The 24,613-nt window shown below is 48.4% G+C and overlaps 2 protein-coding genes across 2 annotated transcripts in view; one reads left to right on the top strand and one right to left on the bottom strand.

Moving 5' to 3' along the window:
• Nucleotides 1-2,287: 2,287 nt before the first annotated feature.
• Nipal4 (NIPA like domain containing 4) lies at nucleotides 2,288-18,057 on the top strand. The gene is made up of 6 exons (XM_057775227.1): nucleotides 2,288-2,549; nucleotides 7,334-7,573; nucleotides 10,496-10,552; nucleotides 11,647-11,737; nucleotides 15,187-15,347; nucleotides 15,843-18,057. The coding sequence occupies exons 1-6, from the start codon at nucleotides 2,507-2,509 to the stop codon at nucleotides 16,469-16,471; spliced, it is 1,221 nt and encodes a 406-aa protein (XP_057631210.1). The 5' UTR covers nucleotides 2,288-2,506; the 3' UTR covers nucleotides 16,472-18,057.
• A 1,318-nt stretch (nucleotides 18,058-19,375) lies between these two features.
• Adam19 (ADAM metallopeptidase domain 19) overlaps nucleotides 19,376-24,613 on the bottom strand; it is an 87,045-nt gene continuing 81,807 nt past the window's right edge. Inside the window, exons 22-23 of the mRNA XM_057774711.1 lie at nucleotides 24,023-24,175; nucleotides 19,376-23,290 (exon numbers count right to left, since the gene is read on the bottom strand). Of these exons, the coding sequence (XP_057630694.1) occupies nucleotides 23,237-23,290; nucleotides 24,023-24,175 (207 nt within the window). The 3' untranslated portion in view covers nucleotides 19,376-23,236. The remainder of the gene's footprint in view (nucleotides 23,291-24,022; nucleotides 24,176-24,613) is intronic.

The raw sequence follows: 24,613 nt of genomic DNA, 5'->3' as shown, positions 1-24,613 counted from the left end.
TAAACTCCGTTAAGCTTTTAAAAGACTACCAAGAAAAGTGGCCGGATCTTGTGCTCTTAACATAAACATTTGCCCAACACACACACACACACACACATACACGCCCCAGTGTGAAGTGGCCATATTAATTAGTTTGGTGTTGTGGTAATCTTTCACAATGTATGCATATACCAAACCATCACACCGCATTCCTGACATACATGTCATTTGTGGCTAAAGAGCAGTCTGGGTGGGTAAACTGTTTTCTATTCGAGTGTGAGCACTTGAGTGTGTAGCCACGTCACCCGCATGCAAATGCCATGTGTGGCATTGCTTGTCTGTAACCCCAGTACTGGTGGGAGGAGGGATGAGCAGAGATGGGAAGATTCCTGGGAGTCTGCCAGCTAGTCATTTCCACAGGAACAGCAAGCTCCCGGTCAGAGAGAGACTCTGGCTAAAAACCAGAAGGGAGGGTGGAGGCTGATTGAAGAGGACCCCCAGACCCCTATCCTCCTGAATGAGTGAGAGCACCCACACATGAATGTACACACACATGCATGCTCATACACATGTACACGCACATGAAGTTGTTGCTTGTCAATAATATCTCAACACAACTGGAAGAGATTGAAAGATCTAACCAGGGAAAACCATTTGTGTATGCTCGCCTCTGTCCTTAAAACACAAGCGATTGAGTTTGAACATGAGGAGGCTTTGGGGCTGAGCCATGGCCAGCGTTCCAGCCCACCCGTACTGCAGAAATGCTGAAGTACAAGAAAAGAGACATTCTCCTATCAACTCCTCCTGCTGGGCCAGCATGATCCAATCAATGCATAGTTTCCCACCTGGGCCAGTCATTCTGGTTTCTTGCTTAGTGATCTGACTCACATTGGTCTGAAAGATGTTCGACCCTGTTTGGACTCTGGCCTGACACACACTCAGTGGGAGGCAGCATACAGAACCTTCCATGTGCATTTCTTTCTGCAATGCTTGAGACCGCCCTTCCTCCTCCAACTTCTGCCTGAGCAATTCATATACAGAGAAAGGACAAACATGCAGCTGAGTTACTAGAACAGAAGGGGACTGATCCTTCCAGAAAGCAACCGACTAACCCAAAACATTAGAGGAGGCCATGTGCTCGGAGAAACCACCAAGATCAGCAGGGTAGGGGTGCATATAAGGACCAGGCTGGGGAGCCTAGGAGGCTAGAAAGGCAGCCTGCCTCCCTTCCTGACTCAGCTGTGCTGTCACCCACAGAGCCAATATCTTTTATGATTTTATCTTTATAATCATCATCATCATCATCATTACTGCAGCTGTGTTGTGGTATTTTTGACAAATGAAAACTTCAGGGCTGGTGAGATGGCTCGGCTGGTAAAAGCACAAACCTGAGATCATGGGTTGGATCCCTAGGGACATGGTGGAGAGAAAGAAAGATCTCTCAAGAGTTGTCTGTTCTCTGATTTTCCCATGAATGCCAGGGCATGCACACGCATACACACACTCACACACACAAATAAATAAGTGTAAGAAAGCTGCATGTATTTAAGGCATATAAATGTGATGATTTTATATGTATATATATTATGAAATTAGTACAAGTTAATATACTCATACATCCCATATATATGTGTATTAGTACACAAATACACATTCCTTCATAATTTTATGTATATATCCATATATTCCATCACTCTTACATAGATCTCCATATACTCCGTTACTCTTACATATATTCATTCACTCCCAACTTTTATTATGTAAACATGCATATTTATGAAATTTGATTGCTTACACATAAAATTTATAAGTGGTGACTTTGGAAAACATCTGCTTTCAAATGATTGATCTTAACTAGTTTCTCCCAGAACTGTATAAGAAAAGAATAGCCTGATTCATCTGGACGGCCAATCACTTCATTTCCTCCCTCCTTTCAGCCTGCCAATCCCCGGCCGTCCGTTCACGGAACACAAATATGTCTTGAACATTTAAGGGCACCTACTCTGCTCCCGTCAGCCACAGTGCCCAGCACGATCAGATCTGTAAGTTCTGCGATAGCAAAGACAGGAGAGGGGGGTAAAGGAAATGGGGGAGTGGGGGAACTAGGTTCTCAGACCTTTCCTTAAAACTTCCACCGCCCAAAGTGACCTCTGTACCATCCCGGAGCACATCAACTCTGCCATTGAGGAAACTAGATGTGGATGCTGCTGTCCCGGAAAGGCGGGCCCAGCGGACCCGCCCCCTCTCTCCTGCCCCTGGCACGGGCCAGTGACTCGGTGGCTGGCACCCAGCTGCAGTCGCACCCTGGAAGGGCACGAGCCCCTGCCCCAGTGTTGATTCCCCAGCGCCTGGTGTTGCCCAAGGCGCAGGGTGACTCCTCCCCGGGGACCCTCCCCTCTGGGGCGCGTCACTCTCCCCTCCCCTGGGTCCAGACCCCAGCGGCTTCCCGCCCCTGAGCCTCGCTGGGACAAGACGTGGCCACCTGTTTAGGAGCCGCGGACCTCGGGCGTTGTCAGCCCAGGTCCCCATGGAGTTGCGGGTCGCCAACGCCAACGGCAGCTGCGAGAACGGTGCGTGCGACTGTAAGGGGACCTGGGTGGGCGCTGCACTTCTCACCTTGCTCTCACCTGTCAACTTCTCCTCACTTACTGGGGCCGCAAGCTAGGGGTGGTGGTAGTCAGCGTCAGATTCTCACCCGGTTCCCAAACTGTCCTGAAGATCTGGTCTGGCAGAGATGTCGCCTCCCCAGTGGCAGCCGAGGGAATGCTGAGGCCAGCTGAGAGGAGGAAAACAGAGCGCACCGGGCAGGTGGCCCTATGAAAGGGCTAGAGTAGAGGACTCAGGGGTAGTGTTGGGTTGCTGCAGGTACCTGCCCACATATCTTTCCATCACCCAAAGCAGAGAATAGAGGGACAGAGAAGTTCCCCATCTCCAAATCCACACAAAACTTTTTGGAAAGGGAGATAAATGATCAGGAAAAACCCTTGATTTTCCAGTGTGTTCTTAACTATGTAGCCCATGGCCCTTCCCTGAACTATCCCATTTAATTGCAGAAGCAAACTGTAATAAGCAGGCAGCTGGGTTGTTGTTGTTGTATTTAGACAAAGTCTTGATGAATTGTCCAGTATAGCTTCAAATATGTGATCCTCCTGTCTCAGTATACCTTGGCCGGGGAGTACAAGTGTATGCCACTAGGCCTAGATTTTGTTTTAAAATTTATTACTAGTGTGCCTGTATATGAGCATGCCTGTGTGTGTCTGAGCATGCATGGGCAGACACATGTGTGTGCATGCATGCGTGCGTGTGTATGATGCATGGTGTGTATTTATGCGCACGAGTGCTATCTATACTGAGGATATGGAGGGTAGAGGACGGCTTTGTGCAGTGAGTTATCGCCTCCTGCCTTTATAGAAGTTCCAGGGCTCAGGATCAAAGGACTTTCTTTACCCAAGGAACCATCTTCCCAGCTCTAAGACTAAGTTTTTAAAACTTTTGTTGTTGTTGTTGTTTATTTTTCTGTTCTTTTCCTTTGGATTCTTTTCCTCTTTCTCTTTTCTGTTTTGCAATGTTGGAAATTGAATTCAGGGCCTTGTACAAGCTGGGAAGGGATGCTAACACTAGCCTTCATCCCCAAACATTTTGTTGAAGCGTCACTGTGCCCATTCTAGAGATACAGAAACAGAGGCTCTGGCAGGGCTAATAGTTTGCTCCAGGTAACACAGTGGGGAATGTGAACCACTTCTTGGGTTCAGACTCCTGAACCCACACTGCTGCCATCCTCTGTTTCATCTGGAACATTCTCCACGTGCCTCCTGCCTTGGAAGTACAGCCTGTGCGGTGTCCTGAGGTCCCTAACTTCTGCCCTTCTTCAGCGAAGCCAGCTCCCGGTGTTGACTGACCTTGGTCTCATTTTCAGCTTCACCCCTTAACCCAAGGCAGAGGGCATTCCTAGTTCTAGAACACGCTAGAGTAAAAGCTTATCAGCTTAGTACCCCCCTTTTCAGATATGTACCCACTCTGAATTGGGTACATATCTTTATCTCTTTTCTGTGCTGGGAGAATTTGACTTCATCAGAGGTGCTAAGCTGGGGTGGGGTACTGGAAAAATTAACTTCCTCAGAGGTGCTGAACTGGGGGCTGGGGTGCTGAAATGAGCCCCCTGCCTCCACCCACTAGCAGTGAGACTTGAAGAAGCAGGGGAAAGGTGAGGAGCAGACTCTGGCTTACTGCCTGCATTTCCTGAACTCAGGGAACTCCCCAGATGAGGTTCTTGGGCAAGGATGCCTTGAGCTGGTGGAACAGGAGAGAGCAGTGCAGAACCAGTCTGGTTAGGCCCTGAGATGACGACTTCTTGTCTCATTGTCCCATGGTGGAAAGACAGAGGGCACAAGACACCCAGATACCCCCTGGTGGATTTCAGTCCCAACTCCAGCAAATCTCAGCAAATTCTCAGTTTCCCCCAAGAATATTAGAGGATTAGACCATCTGTTGGGGGTTTTGTGGTTGTTTTTCATTTTATTACTTTTTCTACTTAGCATATGAAATAGTGGGTTTTGCTAGGACAATTTAGTGCACATATCTGATTGTGACAACTGTGCCTTGCTCACATTTGCTCGCCCTCCACTTTATGCTGCTCTTCCTCCCCCTCACTATTTTTTAACGAATGCCTCTTTGTCCCCCATCCGGTACCTGGGGTGGAACCTGCAGCCTTGCTTATCCCTGGCACATCCTCTACTTTTGAGATACACCTACTACTGAGCTACATCCGAGGCCAGCTGGGTTTCCTAAAGGCCCTTCTACCTCTTCTCCACGGCTCTGGGCCAACTTTGTCCTTCCTCTGCCGCACCCAGATGCTATACTCTGATGCAGGCGCGCCAAATTTCAGTCTCCTTGGCCTAGGATTTGGGGCCCATCTAGACACAGAGTAGAAACTCCAGCTTGGTCTGAGAGATCTGGTCTGGGCTTAGGTCCTTGGCACTAGGGTCTAAGCCTTTGCCACACACGCTAGGAAGATCAGAAGCTGAAACACCTGGAAAGGGCAATAGCAAACATGAATTGTGGGAGCAGGGTAAACTGAGGAGTTTCATAGGCATGTCTAAGAGGGATTCCGCTGCTGTCTCCAGGGCTGGCATGACCAGATAGACACACTGACCTTCTAAGCTTCAAGTGCAACCCCAAGTCTGAATGTTCCTAGGAAAGCTCCCCAGTTTTGACTGTTTGCGACAGGTTTACGTGTTAACCCAGGATGAAGTGAAGATGGATCCCACACATTACTGACCCATGGGGCAAGATGTTTATCAAAGAATGTGTAGTGATTCTGAGCAGAGACTCAGCCATAAGATGGGCATGGGGTCTACTTCTGGCTTCACCTCTCTATAGTTGGATGAGATGGGGTGTGTTCATGGTGGTATGACCCTAGACACATTTTTATAACAGGTCCCTTAAAGAAGGTCACTGAACTTGACTTCTCCTATTAAGGACCTGGAAACGGTCACTGTGACTGTTTCACTGAGTGGTTGTTAGGAGTCCTCAAGGAAAACTCTAGGACAGGAGCCACGTGCACGGTAGCACTGGTCGAGACTTGGTCATGCTTTCTTGCATTTCACTGGACTTGTGTGGTTTTGTGTTTCACCGAGGGTCTTCCCTTTGTTCCCAAGACTGTCCTTGGTGTCTGTGCGAAGGAGAATGACAAGTCGGGGGCTGGCAGTGGGCCTCAAGGAAAGAGTCAAACTGCAGACCGAGATGTCCAGAATGACAGCAGAACCAATCCAGTTACGCCCAGAAAGAGTCCCAAAGGCCCTGACCCAAACAGCACACATCTCAGAAATAAGTCCTAGAATGGTGAGCTCCCTCCCACAGGAAGCTCACTCCTCAGTTACCTTCAGGCTGACCCGGGCCTGGGTGGGCTATCTGCCTGGTGGCATTCCCACTCTATCTAGAGTTGGCAATAAAATGAAGAAGCCCCAAGTGAGCTCATGAGTTATTGGAGAACCCAACAGCCCAGAGGCTGAGAGGGGATCCCTGTGGAGGACACTGGGATGGATGCAGTGACGGCTGAGAGCTTAGGTGGCGTCCTACCCGGTGTGGAAGGCGTCAATCTCACAGGTTGGAATTCTGAAGCCAGACCATTGGTCAAGGCTTTCTAGAGGGACAGTTCTTACAGAATGAATATTAATTAAAAGAATGTGTTAAATCAGCTTACGTTGCAGTAGTAACAACAGTCGTGTTGCTCCTGAGAGGTTGAGAACTGTGTAATTACTTGGTCCTTCAGGCTGCGTGCCTCAGAAGTCGGGGTAGTCCCATACTGGCTGTGTCACCCTGGGGAGCCCAAGAGCCTGCTAGCTGCTCTATCCGTGAGGCTGGTCGACCTCACAGTACGAATCTGCTGCTAAAATCCTGGAGGTTCCTGGAGAGTAGCTGGTTCTCAGTGGTCCGCAGAGTCCTAGGGCACTGGTTCTGCCGTCAGGGAAGGGATCAGCTGCAGGAGTGTAGTAGGAAGCGGCGGGCTACTTCCCGCCACCCGGCTAGCTTTACCCGAAATAATTACACGGAAACTGTATTCTTTTAAACACTGCCTGGCCCATTAGTTCTAGCCTCTTATTGGCTAATTCTCACATCTTGCTTTAACCCATATTTAATAATCTGTGTAGCCCCACAAGGTGTGGCTTACCAGAAAAGATCTTAACCTGCGTCTGTGTCGGGTGGGAGAATCATGGCGACTGCCTGACTTGGCTTTCTTTCTCCCAGAATTCTGTCTGTCTACTCCACCTACCTAATTTTCTGTTCTATTAAAGGGGCCAAGGCAGTTTCTTTATTAACCAATAGACATATGACCCTCCTCCATCACAGGAGAAACAGAGTAAATCAACTCCAGGAAAGAGGGAAGGAGGAGTAGAGTAGCCTTCCTTCTGCTGTACCCCCTTTCCATCTGAAGGTGCCGCTCCCAGCGGGGGAGGGCTTCCAGCATCAATTAAGACAAACAAGACAAGTCCTCGGGTGAGATTCTTTACTCAGGTGCTGCGAATTCCCGATCTGTGTGTCCTTGAACAAACAACCGCACCCTCACAGGCTCCATACCTTGTCTGTGGAATAAGAATTAAAGACATTGCCTACAGGAGGTCCTACAATTTGATAAGTCCATGCAAATGAGCTATTTAGACAGAAGACAGCTAACAGCACAGAGAATGGGGACTTGTCTTTTTTTGGTTGAGATTCGATGTGTGGGTGGAGCCCTGGAGCAATAGAAACATGACATCTATGTCTGCATCAATTTCAGCGCATTTGAACCATGTTCTCGCGTATTTGAACTGTGCCCATGTCCTCAATCTAACTCACAACATGCGTTCCCCTCTAGGTTCCATAGTCAGTCTCTACTGCTCTTCCCAAGAGGTCCTCTGTCAGATCGTCAGAGGCATCAGCCCTGAAGAACCCAACAATGCCACCGTAATCACCTGGCAGGAGAGGATCAGGAAGAGGTATGGCTTCTACATCGGCGTGGGCCTCGCCTTCCTCTCCTGCCTGCTCATTGGTGGCAGTGTCATCCTTAAGAAGAAAGGCCTCATCCGACTTGTGGCCACGGGGGCCACCAGGGCAGGTAGGCTCCTGGGGTAGGTGGGAATGGATAAGGGGTAGCTGCGCCTGGAATGAATGACTTCCCTTTACAGGGACCTCAGGTGGGTCCTGGAGGTTTGCTGTCAACCCTGCTGAGAATCCCCACTGCCAATAGCTGGACGCCATCCTTTCCAGTCCAGTATTTCCTGAGAATTCCATGATGTACACATTAGGGTATAGACACAGCAAAGCCTCGGGATGGAGAATCAGACACTCCAGGCTTCATCACAGATTGGATTCTTACCAGCCTGTCCTGCAGAAGAAGTCACAACTTCTCCTGTGAAATGGGACCTCAAATGCCTCAGCCAACACACATCACAGGAGAGCCTTTACACATGCGGCGAACTGTGGTTCAGGCACTGAGCCTCATGCCTTTGGAAGACTGGATGCGATTCACTGAGACAGTCCTCGGGAAAGGACATCCCACATCATTTATCGCGTGCTTGCTGTGTACCAGGTGCAGTGTGAAACCTGGGACCCAGCGTCCCTGTGGCACTACCGGTCAAGTGGGAGAGAGAGTCATCCTGTGATGTGCTGAGCGCCTTCGTGGGGGAGATGCAGGTTGCTAGGGGAATAGTTTATACAGCTCGCTAAGGAAATACTTTGGAGTATGTAAAGTTCGGATACAGGTACAGAAAGGAAGTTTTCTGTAAAACTTGTTTCTTACACAGAGACCTGAATGAAAAGGAGGTAGCAGGGAGAGGGGGAAAGAAGATGATTCAGGCAGGAGCAGTGAGTGCCAAGGCTCAGAGGAGAGACTGAGCTACACGTGGAACTGAGGGCAATTCAGGATGACCAGAGAGCGCAGGGGCTGATGAGCTCAACAAGGGTCATGGAAAGTGGGCTGCAGAGATTGAGTGTGATTAAGGGATTGACTGATGTTTTAGGCAAGGGAGTGACAGTCTCATTTATGGTCTGAGAAGGGTCCCTGTTGCTAGGTAGAGAATGGATTAGAGTCCCAGAGTGGAACCAATGAACTGAATGAGAGGATGGAAGTAGGGCACTGGGTCTGGAGACACTTGGCAGATTCCAGAGATAGTTTGGGGGGGAGGGGTGGAACTCACTGGCTTTGATGATTCTCCCTGCACCCAGGGGAGGGCAGAGGGAAGTTGAGGATGACTCAGGTTTCTGACTTGAGCAACTGGGAAGCCGGTGGATGATGCCCTGTTCTGCAATGAATGCAGAGGGAGAAACAGGTTTTGGGATGAGGGCCTGTTCAAGTTTGGACCTGTTCTCTGCTTATTCTTCCCTTTCCCACGGGACACTGCCCTTTGGGAGCAGACTATTACAGTTCCAACTCTGGTGGCTTAACTGTTGTTAGTGGGGTTCTGGGCAAGAAACGCATTTTTATTTACCCCAATTCCCTCACCTATAAAATAGACGAAGAATGGTAATAACTTGGCATGTGTGGTGGTGTACGCCATCTGTTCTAGTTTTCATTCATTTTTGTGATAAAACACTAGCATCGTGAAGGGAAGTTGAGGCAGGAACCTGAAAGCAGGAACAGAAGCAGAGGCTTGGAGACAGCTTACTGGCTTGTTCCTCATGGCTAGCTCAGCCTGAACTTATGTTTGTTTGGTTGGTTGATTTTTGTTGTTGTTGTTGTTGTTTTCGGTTTTTGGAGACAGGATTTCTCTGTGTAGCAATCTGGCTGCCCTGGAACTTGCTTTATAGACCAGGCTGGCTCAGTCTGCTGCCTTTTTATACAACCCGGGACTACCTTTCCAGTGATGGTATCAGCTACAGAGGGCTGGACCTCCACATCAAGCACCAGTCAACCAAATGCTCTATATCCTTGCCCACAGGCCAATCTGATGGGTGCAATTCCACTCCTGCAGGTCCTTCTTCCCAGTTTAGTCTGTCAGGTTGACAAAACACACACCAGCATACCATCCCAGCACAGATGGAGACAGAAGGAACATAAGGTCAAAGCCAGCTGTGGTTACCTAGTCAACTCCAGGTGGGGTCGCTAACCTACACAGTGAGACCCCTCATAGGAAACGGAGACGGGGAGAGGGGTTCAACAGTCCAGGGTAGAATGCTTCCACTGAGGTAGGGAAAACGCCAGAAGATAAACAGATCATCTGTAATTACAAGTGCTAAGAACCATGAAGGAGGTTGGCCATCTCAAGGAGAAATTACAGAAACTGGAGGCCAGACTGGGCAGCTAAGGGAAGCAGTAGAGACTGACAGTGTGGGTGTGAATTCAGGCAAACACTAGAGGAGAGAATTCTGCACCTAGGGAGAAACTTGGTGTAAGAAAGAGCTTATTGTTCTTGAGGAATATGAAGACTATGACAGGGGTGTTTGCAGAGATGGGCAGGGTTGGTCTTTAAGGACCATAATGAGCGGGACTTCGTCTCTGGAATAAGTGGAAGACACTGGGTAGCTATGCATAGAAAAAGGGTATAACCTGATTTATTTGCATTTTCCAAAACCGCTGGCTGCCAGGAAAGAAACAACTTGCAATGGGAATGAGTGTGGAGTCACAGTAACTCCGTAACAAAGCGGTTGCATCCTCCTGGCCAGACATGATGGACAAGGATGCTGACAGTGCTGTGGATACATACCCAGCACTTTTTGGTGACAGAATCGGTCATCCAGACTACATGCAGAGGGCCCCTGATTTCTAGAAGTGTCATTTCCAGAGTTTCATTTGACAAGTTGCAGGGCTGTGGTGGAAGTCAAGAGTCATGTTCAGGGCAGAGATTGGGGTACATGTAAAAGATGGAAGAGATGCCAAGTGAACAGTTTAGAGGCACAGCTGAACTCAGAAGACAAGTCCAATCCACAGATACAAAACAGGACAACTAAGAAGCAAGTCCTGGGGGACAGTTCAGGTGACAAAGGCAGAACCCCACAAAGTAGCACTAACTTCTAACTTTGTGTCTATTTCCTTCCATAGTGAATGGCGGCTATGGCTACCTGAAGGACCCCATGTGGTGGGCTGGATTTGCTACCAGTAAGTGACTTCTTTTACTACTAAGAACAGTGACCTACTGATGGCTGGGATGGAGATGAAGGGAAGGGCAGATAGAACTGTCCTGTTTCTATTATAGACCCTGAGAGCCCAAGGTCAACTTGCTTGGGAGAATCTTGACCCTGTAGACAGCTTATACTGAGAAGTCGTTTTCTCAGCCCAAAGGAAGGCCTCTTCTATGACGATAATGATGTGTGTGCACAGGCCTGGGATATAGCACAGTTGGGAGAGCACTTGCCTAGCATGCACAAAGCCCTGGGTTCAATCCCAAGCATTGCATAGAACAGGGATGGTAGAGCGTGCCTATAATCACAGCACTCCAGAGGTGGAAGCAGGAGGAGCAGAAGTTCAAGGTCAACCTCAGTTACACAGCAAGTTCAAGGTCAACCTCAGTTACACAGCAAGTTCAAGGCCAGGCTGGGATATCAGAAACCCTGTTTCAATTTTTTTTTTGAATGAATACAAGTGTGTTCTCTCATCTGCCAAAAAATTACAGGGCACTGGTAGCACTGCCCCTTGGTCACAGTCGTGGCCTCTATCTGGTAGACTCTGGGAACCTTAGGCAACTCCACTATCCCATGACAATATGACTGTTTTGCTGCCTTGTCCAGATTTGTACGCTCACACTTTGCTCCGGCTGTCCATCTACCCTTCTGGTTATCAAAGCTTAATTTTTAAAAATATTATTATTGCTATCATCATCATCACCATCAGTTGTGTGTTAGGAAGATGTTAGGCATCTTCCTCTTATGTTTTCTACTTTAGCTTTTGAAACAGGGTCTTTTACAAACCTGAAGTGCGGTTCACAGTTTCTGCTAGGCCGACTGGCCAATAGTTTGCAGGATCCACATAGCTCTACCCCACTGTGAGTTCAGGATTTGGGCCTTGCCACCTTTACTTAAGAGTCTGGGTCTGACCTTATCTCCAGGGAGACAGCACACGGATGGATCTTAAGGAGTGCTGGTCTTGAGTTTTAGGTACAGTTGAACACTGACAGAAACCATCTCTGCTCAGATTCTTCTGGAACGGACGTGGTGCCTTGGAGTCACACTGGCCTCTTTCCTCTAATTTCCTAGTGTCTGCTGGAGAAGTCGCCAACTTTGGCGCCTACGCCTTTGCGCCAGCTACAGTTGTCACACCGCTGGGAGCACTGAGCGTCCTCATCAGGTCACTGTCCCCTCTTCTGCCACCTCTGGTCCTTTCCTGTTTTCGTTTTGTTGAGACCTGGATTTACCAAAGTGGGAGCAGCTACGTAGGATCCCCAAAACAGTCCATCGGTTCTGAGAAAAGGGAGCATGCTCTGAGAGCTTCCGGCTCTTGGACTGCTGGCTGCCACGGGTCTCAGTTCCTCTCGATGAATTAATAACACGAGCCTCGGTGTGCATTTGTTTCTAGTGTGTATGTCTTACGTGTATATGTGAGCGTGTACAGTTGTGTATACGGATGCATTTGCATTTGTGTATATCTGTGTGTGAGCTGTCTGCGGGGGACAGAGATTAGAGTTCATTGTCTTTCTTAATTAGTTCCTACATTTTTTTTTAATCAATGTTTCTCACTTACTGGAGCTTCCAGTTGGTTAGGCTGGCTGCCTAATAAGCTCAGGAATCCTTCAGTCTCTGAACTCCCTAGGACCAGGATTATAGGCACACATCACCACACATGGCGTTTAGGTGGGTGCAGAGGATTTGAACTCAGTCCCCCATGCTTGCAGGGCAGGCACGTTACCAACTGAACCACAATACTACCCAGGTAGTAATCCATACTCAAACCTTTGTAGTGATGGGTTCACAGGCAAGTCTCTTAGCCAAGCCTCAATGTGCCCATATGCAAAATAGAATACTAATGATGCACACTCAGAGAAATAGATGAGACAACACAAAGAATGGATGCAGAGCAAACTAGCTCCAAGTAACCATGGCTACAATAGACAGGGGGGAACTATGCATGAAGACATCTGGATGTAGTCTGTGCACTAACTCACTTCATCCTTATGTGTGTTCCCAAGACCCAGAGAGGTTAAGCACTTTGGCCAAGGTAACTTTCCAGCAGTTTCTACTTCTTGACCTATATCTGTTCCTTGGGTGGTAGACAAACCCCCTCATTTTACTTGTAAATGTCGGCATGAAGACCCTGTAGTCAGGCCAGGAGCCCTCCTATGCAGTATAATCCCAGGACCCAGGAGTTAACAGCCTCTCTCCGTAAAGATTCTGCAAACCATGATTTTAAAAATTAAGCTGGTGCTGTAGCTGGGAGTAGAGTGCTCACCTGGCATGCTTGGGTTTGATTTCTAACTTCCTCGAACAACCAAAAACCAGAATACAAAAAAATAATTGATACTAGGCGTTCGCACCTCTTATTGCCCCCATTCCCTCGAAGCTATGAACTAGGTATACCTGAGGAACACTCTCATTTAGGGGCTACCTCTGGAGCCCTGACAAATCCCGGCCAAACACACCTAGGACCTATCATCTCTTCTGTTTTCCCACCTGATGACAGTTTTGCAATGTTTACAGCTGTGAGACAATTAGATTCCTCACTCAGCACACAACTGGCCTGGCTGCTGTTACAGCTGAGTAGAAGCGCTCCTCAAATCTGATATGTTTACAAATTCCCACTCGTGGGATGTTCTGAGAGGCACGGGATTCGCCACTGTCTGGCCCTGCCTGTGTAAATGCCATCAGAATCTCTCAAAAAGAACATTGTAGGTAAAATAGTTGAGTCTTGCAGTTCCCAGCATGCTCAGTTTGTTTTCTTATCTGCCCCAGGACTACCTGCCCAGGTGTGGCACTACCCACCATGAGCTGAGTCATTCCTCAGCAGTCATCAATCAAGAAAATGACCCACAAGCTTGCCTATAGGCCAAGCTTTTAGATGCTACCTAGGTCCCAGGGCATCATTCACAAAACACTTTTAATGTGAACTAATGCCACCTTCATAAAGCAAGTGAGCTCACGATTCATTTCTAGCCTGCCCAGTCCCCCTTTTCCTTCCCTCATCTAGAGGATCAGAAGGGAACAGAAATCACATCATCAAGGAGTTGGAGGATCTTGCTCAATAAAGACTCCGGAAAGCATAGCGGTTCTCTCTAATGTAGAGGAAAACCTGTCGGCTTTACAGTAAGATCAAAGTCCGTTCAAAACCTGCTTTCTCCACTTAACAGTTAAAGGACTTTGCTGAGTCATTTCAGCTTCTATGAGCTCAGCTTTTTCATCTGTAAATCGGGAGCAATATCTGTTAAGTCAGATTTGTCAGATTAACTCTGACACGGGACATGTTAGGAAATGCATGCCCCAAGACATGGTGTCCGTAATTATCATCGTGGTGGTTTATATTGGCATATGCAAGTGGAAGAGAAATGAATTCATTCTCTATGACCTAAGGAACAGAAATGGGACAAGGAATAGAAAGTACGAGAAAATGCATTTGGAGTGAATACATAGTGTGAACCTGCAATGTTGTTCACTTGGCTTATTCCTGGCTACCACAGCTATGGTTGCAAAACATCTCCTAGCAATGCTATGGGACAATACTGTAGAAGGAGCTGTGGGCTGCGGCAGGGCTCCCGCATGGTTAGCTTTACACCCGAAATAACAACACACAAATTATATTCATTTAAACACTGCCTGGCTCATTAGCTCTAGCCTCTTACTGGCTAACTCTCATATCTTGATTAACCCATTTTTAATAATCTGTGTAGCACCACGAAGTGGTGTCTTACCCGGAAGATTCTAGTGTACGTCCATCTTGGGCTGGAGCTTCATAGCGTCTGACCCAGAGAGGAGAGGCAAGGCGATTGCCTCACTACCCTCTTCCTCCCAGCATTCTCTTCTGTCTACTCCACCCACCTAAGGGCTGGCCTATCAAATGGACCAAGGCAGTTTCTTTATTAACCAATGACCTTCCTCCATCACAATACATTTAGTTGGTAGGGAGTCAGACAAGAGTAGTTTGAAAACCTCTTTTAACCTGTCTTGGTTTGCTTTCTATTGCTGTGTTGAGACACCATGACCAAAAGCAACTTGGGGAGGAAAGAGTTTATTGGGCTTACAAATTACCGCCCCTCATGGGGGAAGGACAAGGCAGGACCTCAAGACAGGAACTCAGAGGCAGAAACTGAAGCAGAAGTCTCCTTGGAGCTTGCTCCTCCAGGCTTGCTCAGTTTGCTTTCTTACACGCCCCAGGCCATCTGCCCAGGAATGGTATACCCACCAGGGGTCTGTGCTGACCCACATTCCACCATCTAGAAAACGCCCCACAGGCTTGTCAACAGGTCAGTCTGATGGGGGCATTGGATCAGCTGAGGTCGCCTCTTCTTGGATGACTCTAGATTATGTCAAGTTGACAATAAGCCAACCAGGACACAACCCTTTGGTTTGTGAATGGTTTCCATTTCAAAAACCAAAGAGATCTGTGTCTGTTTCTGCTCCTCCCGTACACATTCCAACCCCCAAGAAATAAGTTTCTGCTTTGGAAAGTTTGGGGTTAGAAGGAAGGAATCTAGGAAGGTCTCCACAGAGAGGAGGGAATTTTGGACTGTTCTCTCCCCTAAGTCTTTACTCACCCCTTGTGTCTTTTGGTATCCTCACTCAATCCCTTTCTCCCATACCCCTGTGCAGTGCCATCTTCTCCTCCTATTGCCTGGGAGAGAGCCTGAATCTACTGGGGAAGCTGGGCTGTGTGATCTGCATGGCTGGCAGCACAGTGATGGTCATACATGCCCCCAAGGAGGAGAAGGTCTCGACTGTTGTGGAGATGGCTTCCAAGATGAAAGACACAGGTGGGTTTCAAGCACTGGGTTGGCAGAAAACACGGGGGTGGGTGAATTGCGTATAAACCATCTAATTGGGCTTTGTCCATCTCAGTACTGCCCCCTTGAGGAAGAAGTGAACAACAGAAAGGAAGTTGTTACCTGTTAGTACCTGTTAGTACCTGTTAGTAAGGCTTCCTGGAGCGTTGTAAACATGTACCATTTATATTGTTCATTATATATTGTTCAATATATGCAAGCACGTCTCTAAATACACGTATTTTTATTATAGAAACATGCAAGAATATGCATTATTTTATAAAGCAGCTCTACAAGGAAAAAAAATCCCCCTTTTGATCCCTTTTTACAAGTGAGTAACCTAAGGTCTTAGAGTTTAATAACTTGCATGAGTTATTCAAAGGTCTTAAGCTGAGATTAGAACCCACATGTGTCAGACTGTGAGTCCAGGTCCCTAGATACTGTCTGCGTCCCTCACTGAATGATTCCTGTCCCTCCTTGCTGAAGGGTTCATCGTATTTGCCGTCCTTCTGGTGGTGTCCTGCCTCATCCTTATCTTCATTGTCGCCCCGCGTTATGGGCAAAGGAATATTCTCATCTACATCATCATCTGCTCTGTGATCGGATCCTTCTCCGTGACTGCGGTCAAGGGTCTGGGTGTCACCATTAGGAACTTCTTCCAGGGCTTACCCGTGGTGCGGCATCCCCTGCCCTACATCCTGTCACTCATCCTGGGTCTGTCCATCATCATTCAGGTCAACTTCCTCAACCGGGCGCTGGATATTTTTAACACCTCCCTGGTCTTCCCTATCTACTATGTTTTCTTCACCACGGTGGTAGTGGCCTCCTCCATTGTCCTCTTTAAGGAATGGTTTACCATGTCTGCTGTGGACATTGTGGGTACTCTGTCTGGCTTTGTCACCATCATCTTGGGTGTTTTTATGCTCCATGCTTTCAAGGATTTGGACATCAACCAAATCAGCTTGCCGCACACGCACAAAAACACAACTCCTGCCCCCGCCCCAGAGCCCACGGTCATTAAACTAGAAGATAAGAATGTCCTTGTGGACAACATAGAACTTGCCAGCACGCCATCACCGCAACAGAAGCCCAAAGTATTTATGATCCACTCTTAAAGCCTGGAAATACCTGAGTAAGAGGAGGTGCCCGATGGTCCAGCCTGACCTCTCAAGTTCAAAACTACCAGGTTACTTTCAGCACATCTGTTGCCGAGGGCTATCTTTTTTTGAGATATTCATTTATACCTCATTGCTGTTTCCAGAAGGAAAAAAAAATCCCTACCCACTAAGGTAGGGGTAGCAAGACTTCCTAGAGATACAGCCCTGGCGACTAAACTCACTACTTTCTGTTGGAACCAGCAAGTCCCCAGAGCCTCTTCCCTCTGGTTCCCTCGGCACCATCTCTGTGTTGTTGGGGAAGAAGAGAGAATCTGACCTGCTGAATGTAGCCCAGCTCAAGAACTGCCCTCAGACACTGGTTGTCAAGAAATCCTTCACACCAATTGATCTGTTGAGCTGGACTTGGCCCAAGAATGAAATTTGTGGAGGTCTGCAGAGCAACCTGGGTGCCCCACCATCCCAAGGTGCATGGCAGGTGCCAGGTAGCCTGATGTTTCCTGGAGATAGAAGCAAGACCGCAGCTGACCGTCTTACTGTGAAAGCCACCTGACGTCTCAGGGAAGTTCCAATGAGTCCATTCTCCAAGCACTCCAGCCTGGAGGTTGTATCTTGCTGTCCATGCCCCAAGTGGCACCGCCACCCTTCCCTCTCTCCGTCCGTCCCAAGGCACCAGTCACTGTCACATGCACACTGTAACCTTAGAACTCAACAAGAGCAGGGATGTCTCCTTGCCTGGCCTGCTGGCCAACCCTGTGTTCACCTAGCCTCCCCCGGGAATAGAGCAGTATTGTTCTGTCACTCTGGAATTGAGCATAATGTGACTTCTTTGCATCAAGGAGTGGACCATAATATGACTTGGGGAGGTGGGGAAGAGTATGAGGAACAATACCAAGGTTGGAAGGATGGGGTTATGGACTCTCTGGAAACCTGGAAGTAACTTTTGGGCTGACTCTAAGACCCAAGTAAGAACCCAGGCCAAAAAAGGTGTGGGGAAATTTCTGAGCCATAGCTCATGGAATTGGTTTTGAATCTCAGTAACTAAGTGGGAGTGTAGGATTGGTGTACCTTGGTGACCCAACTGGGCCTGAGTCTATCTCTGTTGACAAAACTAGCTGCCCACACTAGCATGCCACGACTCTTCCTCCATCACTTGCTCTGGGGACCATCTTTGGTGACCTCACATTTGGCGTGCACAGATAGCAGCCGGAGAACTGGGATCCTTTTCTTCACAGCTGCTTCCAGCTGTGAAAGGAGGGACCACAAGAAGGTGAAGTCAGGAGCCAGTGTGTAGGAAAAAAGGGGGACTTGATCCTCAGTGCAGATAGGGTCCTGTCAAGCTCCCTGCCTGTTTGCCTGATCCCTTAAGGGCAACCACACCCATGTCAAACCCTTTCTAGCTTTGAACAAGCTCTTAGGGCAGATCAACACTCCGGGCCCCTGTTCCTTCCATCTCCAAATCCCCAGAGTTTTATTGAATGTGGATTTCTGACTGTAACTGAGATCCAGGGAACACATTGGATCTTGCGGATGGCAGTCAGCTGAGGGTTCTGAGAGCCTGGGCTCTGGGGTCAAGAATAAAGACTTCAGAGTGTGTTTACTTGACAAATGACTTCCTCTTCCTTGAACACGGAGCAAATTCACACCACTGGTCCCTCTAACGTGATGGGAAGCCAATCCACACCACTGGTCCCTCCAATGTGATGGGAAGCCAATCCCTGATCTCTGAAATTCCAAGCAAAGCCCTCCCGTGTCTTTTACGTTTCTGTCCTCATTCAAGTGGGGAAGGACACTGTTGGAGTAGCTGCTTCTGAAGACGACACCTCAGCTAATGCCTGAGCCCTTACTCGGCTCCAGGCATAGTTAAGAGCTTATGTTACACGAAGGATGCTTTCCCTGCACTCATGTGAGGGGTTGATGAAGTCACTGCCTTAGCTAAGGTTTCTATGGCTGTGAAGAGACGCCATGACCACAGCTACTCTTATAAAGAAAAACATTTCATTGGGGGCTGACTTACAGGTTCAGAGACTTAGTCTATTATCTTCAGGGTGGGAAGCATGGTAGCTTGTGGGCTGACAGGATGCCGGAGAAGAGTTCTACATCTGGATCCAGGCAGCAGGAAGAGAGTGCAACCTTAAAGCCTGCCCCCAGTGACACACTTCCTCCAATAAGGCCACACCTCCAATGCCTTGTGCTTATGGGAATCACTTTCAATCAGATCACCACAATACACCCCACCCCACCCCCCACCCCCTCGTGAAAAAAAAAAAAGTGCCAAGAGTCCTGCATGGGCTAATCCCTCAGTGAGTATTCCTTCCTCTTGTGGCTCTTAGTCTTAGAAAACCTCAGAACTGAGGTAGTGCATAAGTGAGTATGATGGGGGCGGGCACCAGTAGTGTATGGTGTTTTTACACAGGCCCAGGGAATCTGCCCTGTACAGCCTGGCCCTCCTGCACCTGCCCCTGCAGCCCAAGAGACCCTCACCAAGTCTCCCACCTTCATTAGAACACGCCCCTTAGTAAGGAGAGATGGTAGCACAGCATCTCAGCCCCCTTCTAAAGAACATACTAGAATCTTAAGATCATTAAAGCCCTTGATAATCTAAGATCTAATGAAACCAGACCATCTTCTGCATAGGAACAGCAGGCAAGACTCTCTGCTGGCCATGGGAAAACCTGGGGCTTCACTATGGCTCAGGTCATGGCCTTGCGGGAAGACTGGCGGTCTCTAGGGACCCTCTTTCTGAGAGGTACATGCCACATGTTTTAAATGGTCCACGCAGTGGGACAGTGAAACTGCACACACACACACACACACACACACACACACACACACACACAGAAGAGCTGACCAAACAGATAGCATTTCCCAATGACAATTTGTTTTAATTAAATACAAACAAGGAGAAAAAATAAAACAAAAACAAAAAATAACAAAACAAGGCACCATGGCCCATTCAAGTATTTTGCATAGATGTACAAATATTGTAAACAATCAATAGGAGGACAAGAGAGGAGAGGACTACTTCCTGTGAACAATCTCCCAAATAAAAAGAAAATTCACATTTGCCCTGTATCCCAGATGCAGGCGTACACACAGTCGTACAAGAGGAGCTGGGAGCATGATTCGGGTATTGGGCTTGGAGTCTATAGAACCTCTAGTAGGCGTCCCTAGGGAAGGGGCACCTTTCCAGTTGGTGTTCCCTGACCTGTGTGTGGAGTCCTTTGGGGGCTGTCACTACAAGCACGTGACAAAACGACCAGCTTTAGCACGTGCCTCCAATTTTAAGAATACGAGTCTCACGCCGGCTTTATCAAATACGCAAATTAACTGAACCCAGGGGAGACACTGTGGCAAAGGCTTACTGCGGAGTGACGGGGACTGTTGCATGGCAGAGGACGTTCAGACCTTAAAATCTACATGTCTTGGGGGAGGGGTTACAAAGGGGGTTTCCTCTTACAGGTGGAAGTCACCAAGGAACAGAAAGCAAGAAGGAAGTTATAATTTGGAAGGGATTAGGGACCTGATGTTTACGGGTCAGAAATGGCTTTAGAGCTCTATACTTGACAGCTAATTTAGCTTCTCAGAACGTTTACGGGCTGGGCTGGGGTTGGATCTCAGTCGGTAGAGTGTTTGCCTAAACGTACTTGAAGATCTGGGTTTGAACCCAGGACTATGTCACCAAGTGTGGTGGCACACACCTGTAGCCCCTTAGCACTCGGGAATTCCAAGGTCGTCCTTCGCTTTTCAGTGAGTTGAAGGCCAACCTGGGATATATGAGATCCTGTCTCATATATATACAATTTTGGTTTTGGAGGCAGAGTTTCTCTGTGTAGCCCTGGCTGTCCTCGAACTCAGAGATCTGCCTGCCTCTGTTGGGACTAAAGGCATGTGCCATCACACCTAGCTACAAACTGAACTTCCCGCGGCCCATCAGAGCCTTGGCTTTGACCTACCTCAGTGTCCGCTAACATCTCTATAGCGGCTGGGAACAGCTATTTCTAGGAGGAAGAGACCTGGTCGGTCGTCCTCATTAACTTAGACCATGAAACCCAATATGGACAGTTCAACAGAACCACCACATACGGGCTGCCCATGCCTGCCTCAGTATTGCCATGGCGTACATTTCAAACATTTTTAAATTTCACTTTTTTTTTTTTTTTTTTTTGAGACAGGGTTTCTCTGTAGTTTTTGGTGTCTGTCCTCAAACTAGCTCTTGTAGACCAGGTTGGCCTCAAACTCACAGAGATCTGCCTGCCTCTGCCTCCCGAGTGCTGGGATTAAAGGCATGCGCCACCACCACCCAGCCTAGATTTTACTTTCTATGCACAAGAAAATGTTTTTTTAGCCTTGGATGCCCAGACTTGGGGTAGGTTGACCGACGTGTTCTCTCGTAATCATCCCCTCCGCTCCCTGTGGTAAGTCTCTTTCCCCTCCTAAGTGGCAAACAACCCTTTGGGACAGACACTGAAGTCTAGATGTATCTGTATGGGACACTTCATGGTGCAGAAGGAAAGGAAGGGGCCCCTACCTGTGACAGCCTTCCTAACCTTTGGATAACAGAGGTGGGCATGAAGTTGTAAACAGAGTAGCTGCCAGCACCTCTACCAAATTAAAAAAGTTTGTCATCTTCCTGTTCACAGTATAATTTTATGGAATGGGGGTGGCATCATCAAAGCAATGAAAATGGCAAAGGAAAAAAAAATGATTACCGAAGAGCAAGGAAATGGGTCTTCTTCTGGTATGGTTCAAAGGACGGAAGGCTTGAGGTTCGGAAGGCTCATGCTGTGGCTGTGGCATTGGCCCTCAGGGCCACCTGCCTCCTGAGCTGAGGGAGAAAGGCCACACAGCCCACAAGAATGTCTAGAAGGTACGGGGTCGGGTTTAAGGGAAGTGGTGTTTCTAACTTCATGGTGAGCGGCAGGGTGATTTTAGGACCCAAGCTGTAGTCACTGGGCATTTGGCGTAGCACGTGAAAGGAAAGCTCTCAGAAGGCAGGAAATGGACCTAGGTCCCTGCGACCTTCTGTATCACGGCTCAGGGAGTCAGAGTGGGAACCGCATGGTCACCCTGAGGAGAAAGGTGTTTTCCTGAGATCTTTCTACCCTCAGCCATGCACCCCACATCTCCCATCTGCCTACAATCCCAAGAGCTCGAGTCGAGAGTTTCCTCTGTGAAGAGCTATCAGGAAGTTGTTTATAAATGGGAGTCACAAGCTTGTCTCCTCCTCAGGGAGGCTTCTAAGAGCTAGCAACTGCTCACTGTGGTGGCAGGAAGGTCCCTAGAGGACCTTCTGGAGTGCTATCCCAGCACCTTTTGGGTGATGGAAGATGGCCTCTCAGAGGCCAAGCCCAGCAAATATGGAGGGACTGCCCTAACTAGCAGAGCACCAAGACGCCCTCCTGAGCTCTTTTCATGAGGATCACATATAGGCAGTGATTAGGAGAGAACCAATGGAAGTGCATGATAAGATCCTGGCTGAAGAGGGTTGGGGGCCCCCTGCCCAGATCTGGTTTACTGTGGCTGCTGGCAGCTTCCAAAGAGATCAGCTATCTCTTTAGAGTCAACAGACCCACCTTTGAACTGACCACGAGGGGAGGGGCTGGTGCCCCTGTGTATACTTTCCTAATAACTGGGGTTTTAAACATGCCTGTCCCCTCAGTATACCTGTGACTACCTCAAAAAATATCACCTAGGATATAGGTCAGAAATAGGGGGAGGACCCTTTTCCTGCTTGAGGCCAAAAACCACAATTATATGCAGAGCTGGCATATTCTCTCTCTCTCTCTCTCTCTCTCTCTCTCTCTCTCTCTCTCTCTCTCTCTCTCTCTCTCTTTCTCCTCTTTCTTTCTCTTTCACCCAAGCCCACTCAGCTCAACACTCATGAGATCCAGTGCAGGAAAGTCCAGTGCCTACCCCGTGAGGCAGGATCCTGATTCGTCGGTCATCAGAGTATGGTCACCAGCAAGTCAGGGCTGCTGTGGTTTTACCACCAAAGCACCATAGGATAGGGAGGTTGGAGGAGGAGGAGGGGACCCGAGAAACAATGGGGACGGGCAACTGGGAATTCTGAGAGTCCTAACAACCTTTGGCATCACGGCTCAGTGGGGACACAGGCTGACCACTCCCCACTGCTGTCTACGCTGCCTACAAATAGTACCTGTCTGAGTCAGAGAGCGACCCGTGTAAATATGGGAGCGGGAACGTGAGGAGCGGCAGGGGAGCATGGCTTGTCACATGCAGTCATTTGACCAGGAACAGGCACCTTGACCAAGCCCTGGGGCAGGGATGCAGCAGCGGCTTCCTCAGTCCCTGAAAGCTAAGAGACAGGCAAGGCCCAGCCTCTCTGTAACCTGGGAATTCCAGAGAAAGGCCAATCAACAGATGCTCTCCCATGTACTTGCCAGCATGGGAGCTGTGTGGATTCCTTCTCCAAGCTGGGCACAGAAGGAGGAATCTCCAGCTTGAGACCTTCCCTGACCGTCATTGGCTAGGGGGCTGAGAGAGAATCTTCCCCATCTTCTTCCATCAGGCCCCCTTTCCCGCCAGGGATGTATATTGCACAGGACAATACTTAGAAGCCATCAGATAGTCCCTCTGGGCCTCAGAGGAAACAGGAGGCACTGGGGCGAGAAGGGAGATTCTGGAGATGAGGGGGACTCCAGAAGGCTGGAGAAGCTTCAAGGTGGCCGAGCAGACTTCTTTCTTCTGGATCTTCCATGGCATCCAGAGTCTTCAAGGGAAACAAGAAACTTCTATACAGTTCTAGATCTTGGAGCTAGTTGTTCCTCCAGCCCTCTGTGATCTGTACTCAGGAAGCTGGAAAGAAAGAGGAAGGGAAATACGTGACCTCAGTGCTGGCCAGTCGGACTAGGGGCAACTATCCTCCTGCTCTTGACAGTCAAGAACAGAAGCACAATCTTCAGAAGTCTGTCCCTGTGGCTGCTTTCCTGAACCAACAGCCCTCACAGTTAGAGCAAGTTGTGTGCAGCCCCAAAGCTAAAAAGTCGCCCCCTCCTCTCCTTTGTCAGGCTTCAGTACAACAGTTTCCCAATGATTCATGGGAATTCAGGGATGGCAACCAGCCTCCTTGCCTTATTCCTTCTGACCCAACTCCTCAGACTAAGCTAAACAGGGCAGCCAGAGAGAAGCATTAAGGAAAGGGACATAAGTGGCTAGGCTTATATAAATTAATGGCTTTGACCTTCATAGCAACGTTATGGAGCTGGTCCCTGCTGTTTCCTAGGCTTTTAAAAAATCATCTTTCCTGGTGAACCACCTTACTGGTACATCTTAAGTCTGATTATCTAGACAAGGGCTCAAGGTGGCTTAGCTGTTCAGGTGCCGAGGTAGTTGGAAGCCACCAGAACTCAGGCTTCTCAAATGAAGGCAAATCATCCTTTGCTCGTGTAAGGTACAGTCAAATAGTCCTCCAAGCATGGCCTTGTTCCTGCTTCTGTTCTAGAAGCTCAGTCAGGATGATGAGAGCAAACGGCTTTCTCGGTCACACACGTCCCCCACTGCTATTTCTGGGTCCTCCTGGGGACTCACCTTTGGAACAGATATTGTGGGAGGCCGGGGAGGCTGAGGACCGGCAGTAGGTGGCTGCAGCAGGGAGCTACCTCCTGGCCTGGGAACTGTCCTGTGGCCTGGCACAGGGTTTGCTGGGAGTGCCTTCTGGGGCGGCCGAGGCCTAGAGAAGTCCTGGAGGAAGCAAGAAGTCTCATTTGAGGGGCTCCTTTCAAAAGAAAATATGCCTAACATTTTTTGGATTAAAACCAAATAACTTACAAACTAGATGGTCTCATTTTTAAAGAACTCACATGTGTGTGTAAGCGTGGGGTGGGAATAGTATATTTACATACTAAGGAAAAAAATAAGAACTTTTTGAAAAACAAGTTGGCTATATCTATTAAATTTAGAGATGGGGTATAGCATGGTGTGTACACTTTTAAGTCCAACACTCAGGAGGAAGAAGCAGGTGGATTTCTGTGAACTCAAGGCCAGCCTACTTGACATTAAGTTCCGGGGCCTGCCAGCGCTATATAGTGAGACCCTGTCTCAAAACTAAGATAATTAATTAAATAAATGTACAAAAAAATAAATAAACAAACGGAAATGGTCATTTCCAGTGTGACGCTT

Source organism: Chionomys nivalis, chromosome 7, assembly GCF_950005125.1.
Source record: "Chionomys nivalis chromosome 7, mChiNiv1.1, whole genome shotgun sequence".
Classification (NCBI taxonomy): Eukaryota; Metazoa; Chordata; class Mammalia; order Rodentia; family Cricetidae; genus Chionomys; species Chionomys nivalis.
Note: the sequence above shows the minus strand (reverse complement) of the source record. Positions and strands in the feature narration are given on the sequence as shown.

Excerpts from the sequence above, each read along its gene's own strand:
- Nipal4 (XM_057775227.1), top strand. The coding sequence starts at position 2,507 with ATGGAGTTGCGGGTCGCCAACGCCAACGGCAGCTGCGAGAACG. Across the intron at positions 10,553-11,646 it reads GTGGGCTGGATTTGCTACCA|TGTCTGCTGGAGAAGTCGCC; the intron begins GTAAGTGACTTC and ends CTAATTTCCTAG. Across the intron at positions 15,348-15,842 it reads TTCCAAGATGAAAGACACAG|GGTTCATCGTATTTGCCGTC; the intron begins GTGGGTTTCAAG and ends TCCTTGCTGAAG.